The sequence below is a fragment of the Fundulus heteroclitus genome, chromosome 24 (genome assembly GCF_011125445.2).
Source record: "Fundulus heteroclitus isolate FHET01 chromosome 24, MU-UCD_Fhet_4.1, whole genome shotgun sequence".
Lineage (NCBI taxonomy): Eukaryota > Metazoa > Chordata > Actinopteri > Cyprinodontiformes > Fundulidae > Fundulus > Fundulus heteroclitus.
The window spans coordinates 19,972,865-19,989,330 of NC_046384.1; the positions used below are offsets into that span (position 1 = coordinate 19,972,865).

Genomic DNA, 16,466 nt, shown 5'->3' on the forward strand with positions numbered 1-16,466 from the left:
TTTGGCAGTCCCATTTACAGCCACACACAGCCCAGCTCTGTGGAGGGCAGAATAATGTCAGCGGGCTGCGCTAAGCTTTGCGTCTGCGCATGCCCACCTCGACGGTGTCGAGCCGCCGCGCAGGCGCAGTCGGCCGGGCCGCTCATAGATTTATAAAGCCCCGAGTCGCTGTGTCTCCTTCCACCTTCAGCCATTTTAACCATGTTAGGAACTGTGGGACGCTGCTGCACCGGGGCTTTGCAGGCTCTTAAGCCTGGGGTCCAGCCCCTGAAGGCCCTCGTCGGATCCCCAGCGGTCCTTTCCCGTGAGTCCATTGCATGCTGGGTGGTTTTAACTTGTTTTGAGAGAAAAGCTCGCGAAAAGAACGCTGCTGGTAATCGGGAGAGGGCGGCGCTAGCATGGAGCTAGCAGCACGCTTGCTAGCCTGCCGGATACGTAGCAGGCCTCTGCGATAAAATGTCACGTTCTACTTTAGTTGGACCTACCGGGAAGCATAAAGTGCACGCGGAGTGACCTAAACGCTCTCGCGGACTCGTGTGCTGCGTTGGGATGTATAGGACCGCGCAGTTTGCGCCGTTTTGCGTAATGACCTTTGTGAAATGACATGAGGCGCCGCTAGGTTAGCAAGATTAGCAAGGTTACGCGGTCCTCTGCAAGATATACGTCGTTTGACGCAAACCATTAAAAGACACATTTATGAGCTGAGCGCATGAATATTGTGTCTTTGTAATGTTAGGAACCGCGGCGGCTTTAGGCTGGAGTGCGCGTCATTCATTTGTCATTCATAACACACACCACGTCTGACGAGGCTCCGGTCTCTCGCTAAATGACGTCTCCAGACCTGCAGTTTCGGTCCCGCAGAAAACGTTTGCAAACGATTCTCGGACGGAGTCGCGTGATCTGTCGCCGGGCCGTGTTGTAACCTGCGCTCTGGTTGTGTCCCTCCGCAGGCAGAGACTATGCCGCTCCTGCCGCCGCTGCCAGCGTCGCCACCGGCCGCATCGTGGCCGTCATCGGCGCCGTCGTGGACGTCCAGTTCGACGAGGGCCTCCCTCCCATCCTCAACGCCCTGGAGGTGGCCGGCCGCGACTCCAGGCTAGTCCTGGAGGTGGCCCAGCATCTTGGTGAGTGACCTTCAGCCGACAAAAGCGCTTTGGTGTTTTCTTTTTTTTTGTAGATGGCGGCTGAGAGACAACCTGCTGCTTTTACAGGGGAGAGCACGGTGCGCACCATTGCCATGGACGGTACCGAGGGTCTGGTCCGTGGACAGAAGGTTCTGGATACCGGCGCCCCCATCAGAATCCCAGTAGGCCCCGAGACCCTGGGCCGGATCATGAATGTGATCGGGGAGCCCATCGACGAGAGGGGTCCCATCACCACCAAACAGTGCGTCCGCCTCTCAAAAGCTACAATCCTGCTGCAAACAGCTGTTGTGCCTGAGAATTAAATGCAGATGTGTTCGCCTGTCAGGACCGCGCCTATCCACGCTGAGGCTCCAGAGTTCACCGACATGAGTGTGGAGCAGGAGATTCTGGTGACTGGCATCAAGGTGGTGGACCTGCTGGCCCCGTACGCCAAGGGAGGAAAGATTGGTACGTATTGGCATTCAGGTTATTTATTTAGAGTGCTGTTGGTTTATTTATTTATTTTTTTCCAGGTGTGATTAGAGTAAAGATTTTTGTGGCAGACTTTTGAACTCAAACTTTGTAAACATTCGATCTGCTGATTCCAGTTTGTGGTATGATGACAAATGCTTTTTTAAAAGCCTGTTTTCTCTATCAGTCAAGCTGCTAAAAAAGAACAATTCAGTCAAATCTACAGGTGCCTAAAATTAAAAGGTTTTTTACTTTTCTGCAATCATATTAAAAAAAGGCTTTGTCCATCTTAAAATTTTTAGATGAAAATCTTGGTTTTAATTAACATTTTATTTTAATTATCCAAGAGGCCTAAGCGACCTTTTTTTTGTTATTGTAAACAATTAAGAGTTTTTGAGGGTGAGAGTAAAATAATTTACATTATGCGTCTTTGTTTAGTGATCAATACAGCCGTTTAATAAACATCGATCTCTATTCCCATGAGAGTTAAAATAGTTATTTATTTCTAAAGCACTATAAATTTAAATGCTAATAAAATGCAAAAATACAACAAGACTGACCAACAATACAACTGATAGAAAAAAAAAAAAAAGAAATCAACATCTCAAATTGAGTTAAAAGCCATGGTTTAAGTATTTAAGATTTAAAAACAGTGAGTTGGCCTGTCTGATTTGCAGTGGCAGCTTATTCCATAGAAAAAGCACAAATCGCTCACAAACGGTAAGCAAAACCGCTTAAACAGATAAAATAACTTGCACTATCTAAAATTTCTAATATAGCATCTTTCAGCAATTGTGCTCGTCAAGAAAGTTAAATGGTAAAATGTTCCTGGTATCCACTCGTCTAACTTTCCGTTGTGGCTGAATCGAGGAATAGTCAGAATGCTTCAGTAGATTCTTTTCTTTTTTTAAAGCATTTGTATTCTGCCCCCTTTCAGCTTTGAGAACCTTGGCAGACGCTGAAAATTGATCACTTTTGATTACCAGACGATTTCTGAGTGCATCTCTAGCTCCGGGTGTTCTACTTGCTGCAGATGCTTCCCTTTTGTAACAGACTAGCTTCACGGCTGACCTCTAATCAGTCGGACCAGGTCAAGGTGACAGTCTAGGATCAATTAGCAAAGCCATTAGCAAAACTGAGCTAATGTTGCTCTTTTGACTTCTGAACGGACAACACTGCAATTCTCTTCTAAAGCACACAGGTGATAGAAGCCCACAAGGTCATAAAATACCTGTTTTTTACTTTTTTAATGACTACTTTTGCGTTCTCACTCCGGTTTAGTCAGTAGAAAATGTATTTGTGTTCATAATCTCTGAACCGACCCATCCTGTTGCTAGGCCAGCCTTCCTGTATTGTAGTGGGGGGGCTCAGACGTAGTGGGGGGCTCAGACGCAGCGTGGTAACGTTGTCTGTTGTGGTCTCAGGACTGTTCGGCGGTGCCGGCGTAGGGAAGACTGTGCTGATCATGGAGCTGATCAACAACGTGGCCAAGGCCCACGGTGGCTACTCCGTGTTCGCCGGTGTGGGGGAGCGAACCCGCGAGGGAAATGACTTGTACCACGAGATGATTGAGTCTGGTGTCATCAACCTGAAGGACACCACCTCCAAGGTGGGGGCTTGGTATGACCCTCAGACATGCCGCGGGGTATTATTAGGACGGTCTGCTCATGTCGACGCCTCTCCCTGTAGGTGGCGCTGGTGTACGGCCAGATGAACGAGCCCCCCGGTGCCCGCGCCAGAGTGGCTTTGACCGGCCTGACCGTGGCCGAGTACTTCCGTGACCAGGAGGGTCAGGACGTGCTGCTCTTCATCGACAACATCTTCCGCTTCACACAGGCTGGGTCTGAGGTCCGAACCCTTCCTTAAAACCCCAGTGAGACTAATAAGCCCCGCTCAAGTTAAGGTTTTACCAATAACCATCCCCTCCTGCCCTCTAGGTGTCTGCCCTGCTGGGTCGTATCCCCTCTGCTGTGGGGTACCAGCCCACTCTGGCCACTGACATGGGTACCATGCAGGAGAGAATCACCACCACCAAGAAGGGCTCAATCACGTCTGTGCAGGTAAAGGTTTAGCAAAGCAATGTCTTAAAGTTGTGTGTATAATAAGGTTTCTGTTATGCCACAACTTCCCAAAAACCAAAAAAAATATTCTGACCTCTGGTGGAGGACATTAGTACTGCCAGTGGCCTGGTTTACATAAGTCGGTCTTTGAAAAAGCAGTCTTCATGCTGTATGAAGTCCTTTTGTAAATGAGTCTTTAATAGTGAAATCAGAGCATACTTTTGGTAGCAGGTAAATGTGATGTCACTATCGGGATTGGATTTCTATTTAAAACCATGTACATTACTCTAAACTGTATATAATAAACAGCTGATTACATTTTCAATAGAATTGGACATTAAACAACTAGAAATAAGGCACCTAGAGAGCATTCTGAATATAGCTGCTGAAAAAGCAGAGGAATGGCTGCTGCCTGGGCAAGATGGCCTCAACAGCAGATGGTTGGGACGGAAGGGGGTTCAGCATAATGGGAGCTGTTGACCTTCTGTTTGTATTCTCTAAAATGTAAAAGTTCAGGACTGGATGTCAAAGATGGCGCATCTGTTAACACGCCATCACCCTGGCGGCTCCTGTATGTGTAGCTTCCTCGCTAAAAGACGCCTGTGTCTTTGTAAGCCTCGCTTGGTATTTTGCTGTCTAGAGACCTGGTGTTATGGGTTACTTTTCTCACTTGGAGTTGAAAAAAATGTAATGACGGAGGTGGCATCATTACCAACATAGACAAAATGGGAGGAGACACTAACAGCTACTACTTAAAAACCAAACATGCATCTCAGGATGGCTCTGTGCTAAAAAAAAAAAACAATGAAGTAGCTACATGGCACAGATTGTATTTGGCTAAAATAAACCTTAAAACTCCAAATGTAGAGTTGAGAAATACAAGTGACACTAAAATGTCAAGGTGTCCAATAAGCTGTTCAGGTTTTAACACATTTTTAAAAGAGTCTCCAGAGGTAATTCTGCCCTCTGGTCCAGGAGCAGGAATGTGAGGACTAGATCTTGAGACCCTCGGGTAAAGATTTAACTCTGAACTATTGTAGAGCTTACAGACCGTCCGTTTTTCTCTCCAGGCCATCTACGTGCCTGCTGATGACTTGACTGACCCCGCCCCAGCCACCACCTTCGCTCACTTGGACGCCACCACTGTACTGTCCCGCGCCATCTCCGAGTTGGGCATCTACCCCGCCGTCGACCCCCTGGACTCCACCTCCCGTATCATGGACCCCAACATCGTAGGCGCCGAGCACTACGACGTCGCCCGCGGCGTGCAGAAGATCCTTCAGGTTTGGGCTCTGCGGTTTATCAAAGGCTTGTCGGATTATTTCTCTCACTAATCACCTGGCCTTCCTACAGGACTACAAGTCCCTTCAGGACATCATTGCCATCCTGGGTATGGACGAGTTGTCTGAGGAGGACAAACTGACGGTGGCCCGCGCCCGTAAGATCCAGCGTTTCCTGTCCCAGCCCTTCCAGGTGGCCGAGGTGTTCACGGGCCACATGGGCAAGCTGGTGCCCCTCAAGGAAACCATCAAGGGCTTCAAGAGCATCCTGGGAGGCAAGTGTTGTAAAATGATGTTGACCAGTGAGAGTTAAGCTCAAATGCACACGATATAACTTAATGCATTTGTTTATTGCAGGCGAGTATGATCACTACCCTGAGCAGGCCTTCTACATGGTCGGCCCCATTGAGGAAGTGGTCCAGAAAGCTGAGAAGCTGGCTGAAGAGCACTCATAAACATTCTGAGCAGAGAGGGGGAGGGGTCCTGTGGTTAGGAGCACTTGGTTTGTAAAACATGTCAAAAATACAAATGTACCTGTCTTGTCTCCCTGAAGAAAGTTATATTTAATGTTTCCAATGAAAGATGGAATAAATCGCTGTCTTTACACCAACAGACTCATTAACTGCATATTTCTAAGGCTTTAGTTGTAATAGAGTCCTGTTCCTTGTGAGGAATCTTCTGAAATGGTTGTCCTCTACTGTGACCACAAGATGGCATACTTGAGTTGTGTTGCAGGTTGTTACGTTTGGAAATAAAAATGGGGGAAAATAATTGGAAACTTGTTTTGTCTCCCGCTTCAAAGAGTTGTCTCTTCACCTGGTGGATGGCGATGCATCTTAAAGCCAAGATGGCTGGAAGAAAGTGGGAAATGGGGTTTCTCATACTAAACTGGAAAACTGGGGGTGTTGGAATAAGGGCAAAGTATTTGGAATATGAAAAGCATTAAAAGTTTGAATGGCGAAAATGTAAGGATGAAGCTTAAAGCGATTATCATCTGGGAATATCTGTCTGAACTAAAATGCTGGGAGAGCAGAAAATGTATTTAAGCCAAGAGGATTCTAAGAGGTGTAGTGGGTCTCTGGTTCTTATAAAAATGCATCCAATCTTTTCAAGGTCCTGAAATCGTACAAATCCAACCCTTGATGTTAAAAAAAAAAAAATTTCAGTCACTTAATAAACTTAACCTAATAGGAAATCTGTATGCAGGAAAAAAAAACAAAGTACACCAGTTTCAGATTTCACAGCATTTATAAGTGGAAAGCGACAGCCATGTGCTGCTGGACTGATCATTTCCATAATACTGCAGTAAGGTAGTTTATCAAGGGGTAAGCATTAAAAGCTGCATGTCTGAGCAAAGTCACCCAAACATCACTTCCCTGCACAAGTTTTACAACTTGGATCTTACAATTACAGAACTGTTGGAAATAATTGAAATCAAATATAAAAAGACATGGCAGCACAACTAATGTTTGCAAAATGTATATTTGAACAAACCAGAATACTTGTAAAGTCCCTTGGCATAAAGCACAGCACCATGTTTGTTAAACCAAAAAGTGAATCGGGCCCCCTACAAAAACATTGTGCCAACTATTGAGCACGCTGGTGATGACCTCGGCACCTTGAGTCGGCCCGGCTGGCTGCGGCTGCTCTGAAGAAATTAAACTTTGTGCACTTTTTTTATTTTAGGTTGGATTGTGGGCACATGTACCTATTTTCAGCTTTCCAATTAATTAGCTTGTTTCTTTGCTCAGGAGGAACATTTATGCAGCATACTGTTATTCCACAACAGCAACAGACTAGTTCTGCTGCGGCCTGGTTTTTACTAATCACAATTAAAGTAGGTTGGCCTTTTATTGCTCTACCTTAACCTTTTAACGCTCCGACTATCACCAGTGCTGAGGATTTGCCTTGAACCGCAGATAAGGTGGCCTTGAGCCTGTCCTTCAGCCATCTTGGTTTATTAACATGCGTACTGTCCACAGAGATTGCACCGTTGACTACTGTAACTTCTTGGCGATGGGAATGGCGTTCTTCAGGAAGATGTAGTCGACGACGCACGTCGGCATGTACGACAGCGGCAGCCAGAAGAACTTGGCGTCCCAGCCGGGAGAGTAGCGCTTGCGCGGCCAGGCGGCGGACACGGCGTGCTCCATGCAGCCGACCACCTTCATCAGGTCGCCGTCGCTCATCTGGGAGACCTTTTCTTTGATCACGTCTTTTGCTAGAACAAAAGCAAAAAAAGGGTCCCGTCAGACGAAGCGATAAACGGAAAATCGAAAGATGGAAACGGAAGAGTTGTGGATTTCTAATCACCCTTTTGGGGATATTCCACCCCGTAGTCGTCTTTGATGTCCTGCGGCAGCTTGGCCCACAGCTTGTCCACGTTTTTCATGTGGATGTCGCTGTCTGTGACGCTGGTTTTGAAGAAGCCCGGCTCAATGCAGAGCACCTTCACACCAAAGGGAGCCATGGTGAACCTGAGGAAAGATGGTCGTTTATTTATTTCCCCCCCTCAACACTAAAAGGGCTGCGTTGCTACACCTGGTAAATCCCCGGCTAGGTCCGGTTAATAATTCACCGCAGGCTGTCGTTGAACGCCTCGACGGCGAACTTTGAGACGGGGTATGGGCCCCCGGTCACGCAGATCCTCCCGAACACGCTTGCGACATTCACCACCCGACCCCTGGCCTTCTTTATCAGGGGCAGGACGCTGAGCGTGACTCCGATCACTCCGTTCAGGTTCACGTCCAGCATGGATTTGTAGTCGTCGAGGGTGTGCCAGTCGCACGGGCCGGACGGAACGGCCACGCCTGCGTTGTTCACCACGGCCCAGAGACCTGCGGAGCACCCAAATGTTACAAAAAGAGTCAAACTTTGGCATGTGTCAGCCACCGTTTGAGGGAAAAACAAAACCCTGGGACTGCTGCGCGTCTGCAACCAGCTCACCGCGCTCCCCGACTTTGTCCCGGATCATTGCTGCGACTTTGGCCACGCTCTCCTTCGAGGTCACGTCCAGATGCGTTGCGGTCAGGTTGCCGGAGCAGGCCTTCCTCAGCTCCTCCTCTCCCTTCTCGGTGAAACACCCGGCGATCACTCGGAAGCCCGCCTTGTCCAGGTGGCGGGCCAGGAGGTTCCCGAAGCCGCTGTCGCAGCCCGTGACGTACACGTACTTGCTGGCCTTGTCACCCACCCTGGGCAGCTCTCTGGCCCAGCGGAACAGGTAGAAGAGGACGACCAGGCCCAGAACGTACAGGAACATGTCTGCGATGTAAAGGGGATCGGTACTGGACAACAGCCGGAGCGATGCAAGCTCAGCTCTGAAGAGGAAAAAATATTCAGAGGAAATACATAATAACCATCATAAGATGATGATTTAAGTCATTAAGGGGACATTAAAGCGATGCAAAAGGGCCAGGCTAGCTTGTTGTTAGCCTTTTCAACCCTAACAACTGCATCTCGTCTTTACTCGGGTTATTTTTATCTGATGATCTGAAAGTATTTATGGCTGAACAATAATTCAATAACAATATGTATCAATTGATAGACATATATCGATGATAGAAAAAAGGAGTCAATAAAAGTTCAATAGAATAATAGTTTTCCTTCCTTTTGCATTCTAGCCATGGAGATTAGCATTACGGTCACTACATCCTCCCAACTAATCACAGTCAGACCCAGGAACGCTTCGTCGCCAAGCCCCGCCCCTTCAAAGAGTTCAGCGAGCACACATTCTTTTTTTAAAAAACTCAAAGGTTAAAAAAAAATCACGGTTAAAGCTACAGTCATTACATCCTCCAAACCAATCAAACGCAGACCCAGGAACGCCTCGCCTAAAGCCCTGTCCACTTTCACTGAGCACACGCACTTTTGTTTTTAATAAACTTGCAGTTTTGGTAAAAAAAAAAAAATGGTCGAAAAAAGGGTTGAGTTTGAATTTAGTGTTTGTGTGTTCTGTATCAAAAAATAGTTCGCTAAGTAACAAAGTAACAGCATAAAATGGCCAGGGCTGCACTTAGAATTATATGTTTTGAATTTGTTGATAGTTATCGATAACGATCAATATGATTTCTATTTTAATCAATATGCTTTTTTTCTATATCCTCCAGCCTTAAGAGTATTAATTGCAACAAGAAAGCCATAACAAAAGAAACCTGTGACGGCAAATCATACAGCCAGACACAAGTAAACGCAGGTATTTCCCAACATTGCAGCAGACACTGTAACACGCGCTGCATATCTGTTCAGACAGGGTTGGAGAGGCATACCAGATCGGTTTATCTTCAGTCATCCAGTAGGAATGCCCTTCAAAGCACAGTTAAAGAATTACTTCACTTCAGTGCTAAAGCTCACATTTTGTTGTTCTGTCCCTGCATCAGCAGATTAGAAAGACTGAGGATTGATTTAATTCAGTTAGGGTTGGGTTTTAATATCCCGTGTTTGCAGTCATCTTTTTTTTTTTTTTTTTTGCACTGAAAGAAATCTACGTTTTTTCTAAAATCTTTATGTTCTTAAAACATAAATAAGCTAGCTAAACTACCCACTGTCAGTTGGGCTTCTGAAAAGGCCCACTGGCGACGTTTCCATGATGTCAAGCACTCCAACAAGGTTCTCATATGAAGGCCAACTGATTAGTTTAATAAACAGGGTTCTTACAGACAGTTAAAGTCCAAGTAGGGTTTAGCAGATTCCACATGTTCACATAAGTTATAGGACAGAAAGTGCTTCTTCCTGCAATATCTTAAAATTAGTTGGCATGTAGACATGCCAACTAATTTTATTTTTATTTTTTTCCAGTTTCTAACGATGATCCTAATTATGTAGCCAAACAGCTAAAGAAATCAAGAATTAGTGTGTGAATTTGCAGAGCTCAGTGTCAGCGCAAAGACACTAAAGATATTAACGGGAGTAATTCCCCCGCCACATGGAGTGCTGTGTAGGTAGGTGAGGGATCATACAATATGCTGCTATGAAGTTTCAGAATATGATGACACATCCTTCCAACCAACAAACGCAGACACAGGTACGCACCGCCTCAAGCCCCGCCCCCTTCAAAGAGTTCAACGAGCACACGTTTTTTTTGTTGTTTTTTTAAAAACTTGCAGTTTTGGTAAAAAGTTCGTTGAATAAAAGTTTGCGTTTGAATACACTGTTTGTGAGTGTGTGTTTTTTTTTTTTTTTTTCTAAAAATAGGTCACTTAACAGCGTAAAATTACCAGGGCTGCACTTAAAAGTATTTTTTTGAATTTAAGAGACCAACCTGTTCCACCCAGACGCAGATATCTGCTGCCAGGATCCGGGATTCATGGACTAAAACCATTCCGTTATCCCCACAGTGATAAGATCTATGGTCTGTGTGTGTTTACTGGCAGTGCAATCAATGGTCCCAAGGGGATAATAGAGATTCTCGAACTTGAATTTTCATCATGGGTTCCACTCCCACCACATTCTCCTAAGTTCTTTCTCTCGATACTTTTGCAGCCAATAAAACCCCACCAACTAAAAAGCGTCCCGTTCATTCCTTTCAGCAGAGCAGAGTCGGACATTTAAAAAGCCTGTCTTGAAAGCATTGATCACCAGCAAAGTCCCACGCAAAGCTTCTTCTGCTTTTAAAATGACAACCAGAACTTCGTCATGTTATGTGACGTGATAAGGTCGTTCGGGGACCGACAGAGTGAATTTTCTATTTCCGATCAGCAGATTTTAAAATGCTCTTACTGGACAACAAGTCCAGCGAGTCATTCTGCAGATGTCTCCGATATATTCTGCAAAAAAAAGGTAGCGAAGAGCTTCAGTCTTACCTACACCAGTGGACTGTGTCTGTTGTTCGAGTGGACTTGAAGAGACGAACCCAGGAAACTCATTTAAACAGACGCTGCCTAGCGGCGAGAGAAGACATCACGTAGACGCCTCGTTGGGCGGGTCCTGACTATGTTGCGAATGCGTCAGAGCGTCCGCCATATTGAATGTGGCAAATCTGCTTTTAGACTCAAACACTTAAACAGAATCAGAAGGACTTAAATCTCAGAATATACCTTATATTCTTCATTCTGGCTTCATTCTCCTGACCTTATTCTGATAAATAATAAAAATAATTATAAGAATCTAACCCCTATTACTCCAGGACTAAGATAGTTCTGCAAACTGTGACTATTCTCATATTAGTAATTTTATCTCTTTAATACACCCCCAAAAAGTCTGTTGCTAAAATGTGTCTATACCGGATATTAAAAGGTTCACACGGTTTTATGAAATAATAAAGACCCCAATGTTTAGATTTAACCACCTGATTTTTATATGTATATATATATATATATATATATACACACACATCTATAATGTGGACATATATATAAACACCAATTTATTTAGAATACTTCAAAATCTATATATGCACATCTTTCAAAACATCGATCAAAAGCCAATATGGCTGCCAATCTCTATCAATTATTCTCTCTCTATTTTTTTTTTACAAGTTTATGCAAGCTCCACCTATATCTTTCTATCTGAAAACTTAAAACATATACACAGGGAACACAGACGTTCCCTACTTTCTGACGTGCAAACCTGCGCCCAATGAGCCGTCTACGTATATGTGTGTGTGGATTTAGACATGGCTGTCCAGTAGCAATGGGAAGTCCGGCTCTTTTAAGAGATTCGGCTCTGTTGGCTCAGTTCTCTTACAAGAACTGCTTGTTATATATCCCAAATGGCTCTTCATTCAGTGTCACTTTGACTGTAGCCTGTACTGTAGCCTTTAACAGTACATTCTGTGAACCTTCAGGGGTTGTTCCGTAAGGGTTTCCTTAAACTCAGCTGCACATTTTAAAGTATAACCCGCAGGGAATGCTCCCTCAAGGTTCTCTGAAGGTTAGATAGTCAAAGCAAACATCTAACATAAATGCCACTGCTGCACTGTGGGATGTATTTTGTACGCAGGCACACTAAGCGCAGCGTCCAAACCCTGAAAGGTGCAATTTATTTATCTAGTTTGGCAAGAAATTTACAAAGATCCATGTTTCAGTGGTTCCCTGCTGCTTCATCCACTGTAAGATAAGATCAATAAACAATGGCCTCGTGCTGGTGCATGCTGGTCCTATATCAGTCCCTTATAGAAATGGACCCACAGTTCTTTTTGGTTGGTGTACAAAAAAACAAAACAGAAACAAAACCAAAGAAATTAATAATCGTTAGCATAGAATGTAAATTTGCCATAGTTTTTAGCGAAATGTAAAGCAATAAAGAATAAACACCTACAGTAGAACAGAGACTCTCTGAAGGGTATCAGGAAATATTTGCAAAGCTTTCCCTGGAGGAAAACTACAGCTTTCATGTTGGAACCTTCAGAAAACCTCCAGTGGATGCTATTTAAAGGGAGGTTCTCCTACGGTTACTATCAGTACTAACATTATGACCATCTGGGAACTAGAAGGTTACATTCTATTGGGTACATTCTTTAAAGGTCCCATCAGGATCTTGAAAAACGCCTCCGTGCGTTTATCTTTTTTTTCATTCATCACCGCAACATTGTCTTCCCTGGTTTGCCTAAAAGGTCAATCAGACAGCTGGAGCTGATCCAGAAATAATTTGAATCTTCTATAGTCACTGCTACATAAATTCCACATGTTTCCTCTGGATCACTGAAATCACCGAATGGCTTAACACCTAAATAGATTGAAGATCTTCTGGTTCAAGTCCACACTGCATCTTTTCATCCTTTCTCCGTTCCACCTTTGAATGGATGGTGTCCTCGTGACATTTACTATGAGCCCAAACCGTAGTCGGCCTGAAGATAGAATGTAAGTAGTCACACAGCACATAGATACCTGATGAAACCTGCTGAAACCTACAGCTGGGACTAACCATGGCGTCCTCCTTTGTTGGTCTCTGTCCAGAAAGGAAACTCTTTAGATTTCAGTCAGGTTGAAGCCTGAAGGCGAAAGCTTGTCTACAGCTGAACATTTTCAGGGCTCAGACTTCAGAGTGCAACACGCAGAGCATGTGGACAGAGAGAACAATACACACATATATATAAATGTTCTTTAATTTATTCCTAAAAGCTCTTACAGAGTCTCTGAGCTCCCACGCCACACAGTGAGGGTTGAGGAGTATAGAACTTTCTGTTATGACCTTTTCAGAATTGTTCACTACGACTTCTTGAGTGTTGTTCATAATAAAGGGCCAGAAAAGATGCTTAAAGGGTGTGGTTAATTATTACTTTGCCTCTGTGTACCACTAATGAGAATGATGAGTGTTGGTGAGGGAGTCGGTGTCTTTTAAAAGTTTCTATACCCTTTAAAGTTTCTCACATTTCACCACTTTTCAGTCGCACTTTTTTTTTTGTGTTTACGATTTTATGTGATGGAATAGGGCTGAACCATAATACATTGGCAATATAACTTGATAGATAGACGTGTGGTTCAATGTAAAAAAAAAAAGAGGTCCATAAAAAGTTTTCCTTCCTATTGCATTCTAGCCTATCATACAGGTCAATATTACATTACTCATCACATCCTCGCAACCAAATACAAATGCAGACCCAAGAAAGTTCCATCACTGAACTTCAGAGTTCAGAGAGCACATGTTCTTTTTTCCTTTTTAAAAACTTGTAGTTTTTGTAAGAAGTTGGTTGAATAAGGGGTTGTGTTTTGAATTAAGTGTTCTTTATCTAAAAAAACAGGTTGTTAAGCAACAGCATAAAATGGCCAGGACTGCACTTAAAATATATATTTTAAGTAATCCTACATCATGGTGCTGCCACCCAGAGGAGGATGCGTGGTATTGCATGTTGCCCAAAAAGTTCTGCTTTGGTCTAACCGGAGCACCGTCTTCTACACGCTTCCTGTGTAGTAGTGACTTCTACTTACATTTTCTCCACATCCTTTGTTCTCTCTTACTGCTGCGACTAATGGTTGACCCCTAAATATAAGCCAGGTCTATCAATCAGGGGACGTCTGAAGAAAATTGCTTGAACTGGATCTTTAATTAGGGGTATGAGAGGAAAGAGAAAGGAATACAAATGCATGCCGCACTTTTCAGATTTTTCTCTGTAATGATTTCTTATTCTTTTCTTCCAATCCACAATTTTACACTGCCTTGTGTTTGTCTATCACATCAAATCCCAAGGAAATGCATTAAAGTTTGTTGGAAAACTTAAAAAAGTTCAAGGGGTATGAATAGTTTTGCACGGCACTGGTCTAAGATTTAAACGAACAGCCTTTTTCTATGTATTGAGATAAGAGACAAGCACTCAAAGTCTTTCACAGTTGAGTTTTTATTTTTAAATTCTGAAGTCACTTTGTTCTGATTCATTTTAGGGCTGCAGACAATGACTCTTCCAATCTGCCAAGAGTTATAATGGGATGTTTTTCTTCAGGAGGACGCTTTTCGCATTTCCACCACCAGATGGCAGCAGTGTAGTTTCGGGATTCACATCCTGTTGTGCAAATCCCGCTTTCATTCACTTGTGGAAAGAATATCCCACATACAAAAAACAAAAATAAACAAACAATAAAGCTAATACTAGCTAAAAAAAAAAAAAAAGCAAATACTAATTATGATTTCAAATACTTTCAGATATAAGAATGAAAACATCTTAAAGGATTGACCAAGAGAAAATCAAAAGCAGTTTTTCAATCAGTTTTTTTTTTTTAACTTGCAGTTGCTTGGTCACTGGCTAAAATTATATTATTATTCCTCCGTGTTCCGACATAACATGTGAAATACCTGCAGAGTTTTACGGACACATCTTCGTCGTCCTTGTTAGAAGTGCCCTGACAACAATTTAAAGGCGGAGGTGAACGACCAGCTGTTCACTCACCGGCTTTCATTGGCAAAAGCAGGTAGATTGATGTCATGTTAAACTACAGATTTACACTCAAGCAAATGAGAACTAAGACTGCTGTGATTGATGGTCCATTTTAAAAGTTAAACCTGCCAGATGTTTCTGTTTGAAAAAAAACAACAACAAAGTTTTCTTTCATAAAACCAATGTCAGCAAAGCACACATTTAAGAGGCTCTACTTAGTTTTGAATGTGCCCACGCTTTTTGTTTACTTCTGCATCAGGACTTTCGTAGGAAAATTTCCATGGCACAGGTCAACAAAGGTTTTAGTTTGCGCTACTCTATTTTAGGGCCTCTTCGTTTACTTTAAATGTTCACTTGAAACTTTCTGTATTCTGTGCTTCAGACTGAGTGTGGCTTTTGTCCAACATTGAATGACCGGGATGTGTAGCTCGAAAAGGGCAATAACCGCTAGTGCACTGGCAAACCATTGTGGAGCACACAGCAACCCTCCTGGATCCATTGACATTGTTTTGCGGTGTATTTTCTGCACAATCTTGGCTGTGTTAATGCTTTAAAATGTGGTCGTTTTATGTATTTTGGGGGTGAATAGTTAGTGTTTGCGTTGTAATTCAAATTTTTTTCATATGCATTCTAAAAAAATCCATCAATGAATGTTTATTGTGATGAGGCCTAATGTTAATAGTGGCATTCATAAAGAAATTGGAAAACATATTTACACTTATTTTAATGGTAACTTTAATAAAAAAATATTTTTTTGTGTGTGTCTAATAGAAACAAGTGGAACATAATATAAAGGAACCCAACTGCTACATTATGGCGCCAATGTGTGCGGTCAGTTTGCTGATTATACATATAAATGTTACTCCTGATGGACAAATAAAGCATAATTCTATACTAAAATAAATTATTTTTTTATACAAACATGGATCTGGCAAACCCAAAACAGATGTTTACAGTTTAATTATGGATCTGGTCCATGCAAATCTATTCAGCAGCAGACCTGAACAATTTCTGCCTTTCTGGCCAATTTTCATGACATTCTCTTTAACGATCAACTACAGCAGCAGGGTAGATTCTTCATTTTGCTCTGTTTTAATTGTCAGCTTCAGTCTGACACAGGTAACACCATTACCCGTGTTATTATTAGTCACGTTAGCCTCCAATAAATACATATGCAATTAAACGGAGAAGTAATGGAAGGGGTTTGTTTTGTTACTTTTCTATGTAGTTTCTCCCGACAGAGCTTTTGTGTTCGTCTTGCTGATAAATAAGTGTTCCTGGCTGCGTGTCAACATGTTAGCAGGGTTTAAACCCCCAGCAGCGGACCATTGTTAAAATGAGCGGCTGCAGGGAGGCTCATTGTGTCTTACTACAGCGCTGCAGCCGGAAGAAATGCGACTGTTTGGATAAATGTTAATGAATCACTTTCTATCGACTTATGACCCAACTCGGTATCTTTGATTATTTGGTACTGATTATATCAAAATATTGTAACATCTCTCCTGCTACATTGTTTAGAATGTAATGCTCTGTAAAATACAGAATAACTACGATAAAGATAAATAAAACTACGCTGTGAGGAAGACTCGGCAGCAAATGTACAGAAGTAAGATAGACATGACTGGTTATATTGGTTTTTCTAAACATAAAAATAATCATTTTATGGGTTTTGTGTATGAAACACATGCCTGGCTTGAAACAAATCTAATCACACTACACAGCACTT

The 16,466-nt window shown here is 43.1% G+C and overlaps 2 protein-coding genes across 4 annotated transcripts; one reads left to right on the forward strand and one right to left on the reverse strand.

Moving 5' to 3' along the window:
• Positions 1-201: 201 nt before the first annotated feature.
• atp5f1b (ATP synthase F1 subunit beta) lies at positions 202-5,713 on the forward strand. Its single transcript, XM_012875834.3, has 10 exons — positions 202-304; positions 951-1,124; positions 1,212-1,386; positions 1,471-1,592; positions 3,020-3,204; positions 3,285-3,443; positions 3,533-3,655; positions 4,726-4,938; positions 5,009-5,210; positions 5,293-5,713. The coding sequence occupies exons 1-10, from the start codon at positions 202-204 to the stop codon at positions 5,388-5,390; spliced, it is 1,554 nt and encodes a 517-aa protein (XP_012731288.2). The 3' UTR covers positions 5,391-5,713.
• A 1,038-nt stretch (positions 5,714-6,751) lies between these two features.
• On the reverse strand, positions 6,752-10,844 carry LOC105935455 (retinol dehydrogenase 7). 3 transcript variants are annotated; one of them, XM_012875835.3, is made up of 5 exons: positions 10,734-10,844; positions 7,882-8,252; positions 7,514-7,772; positions 7,249-7,412; positions 6,752-7,156 (listed from the first exon to the last, which is right to left on the reverse strand). In XM_012875835.3, exons 2-5 carry the CDS (start codon positions 8,192-8,194, stop codon positions 6,933-6,935), a joined length of 960 nt encoding a protein of 319 aa, XP_012731289.2. In that variant the 5' UTR covers positions 8,195-8,252; positions 10,734-10,844; the 3' UTR covers positions 6,752-6,932. The 3 variants fall into 3 exon arrangements, with proteins under 3 accessions (XP_012731289.2, XP_035984332.1, XP_021178917.2); XM_036128439.1 differs by having other exon boundaries at positions 7,882-8,196; positions 10,734-10,813; XM_021323242.2 differs by lacking the exon at positions 10,734-10,844 and adding an exon at positions 10,193-10,254.
• Positions 10,845-16,466: the final 5,622 nt, after the last annotated feature.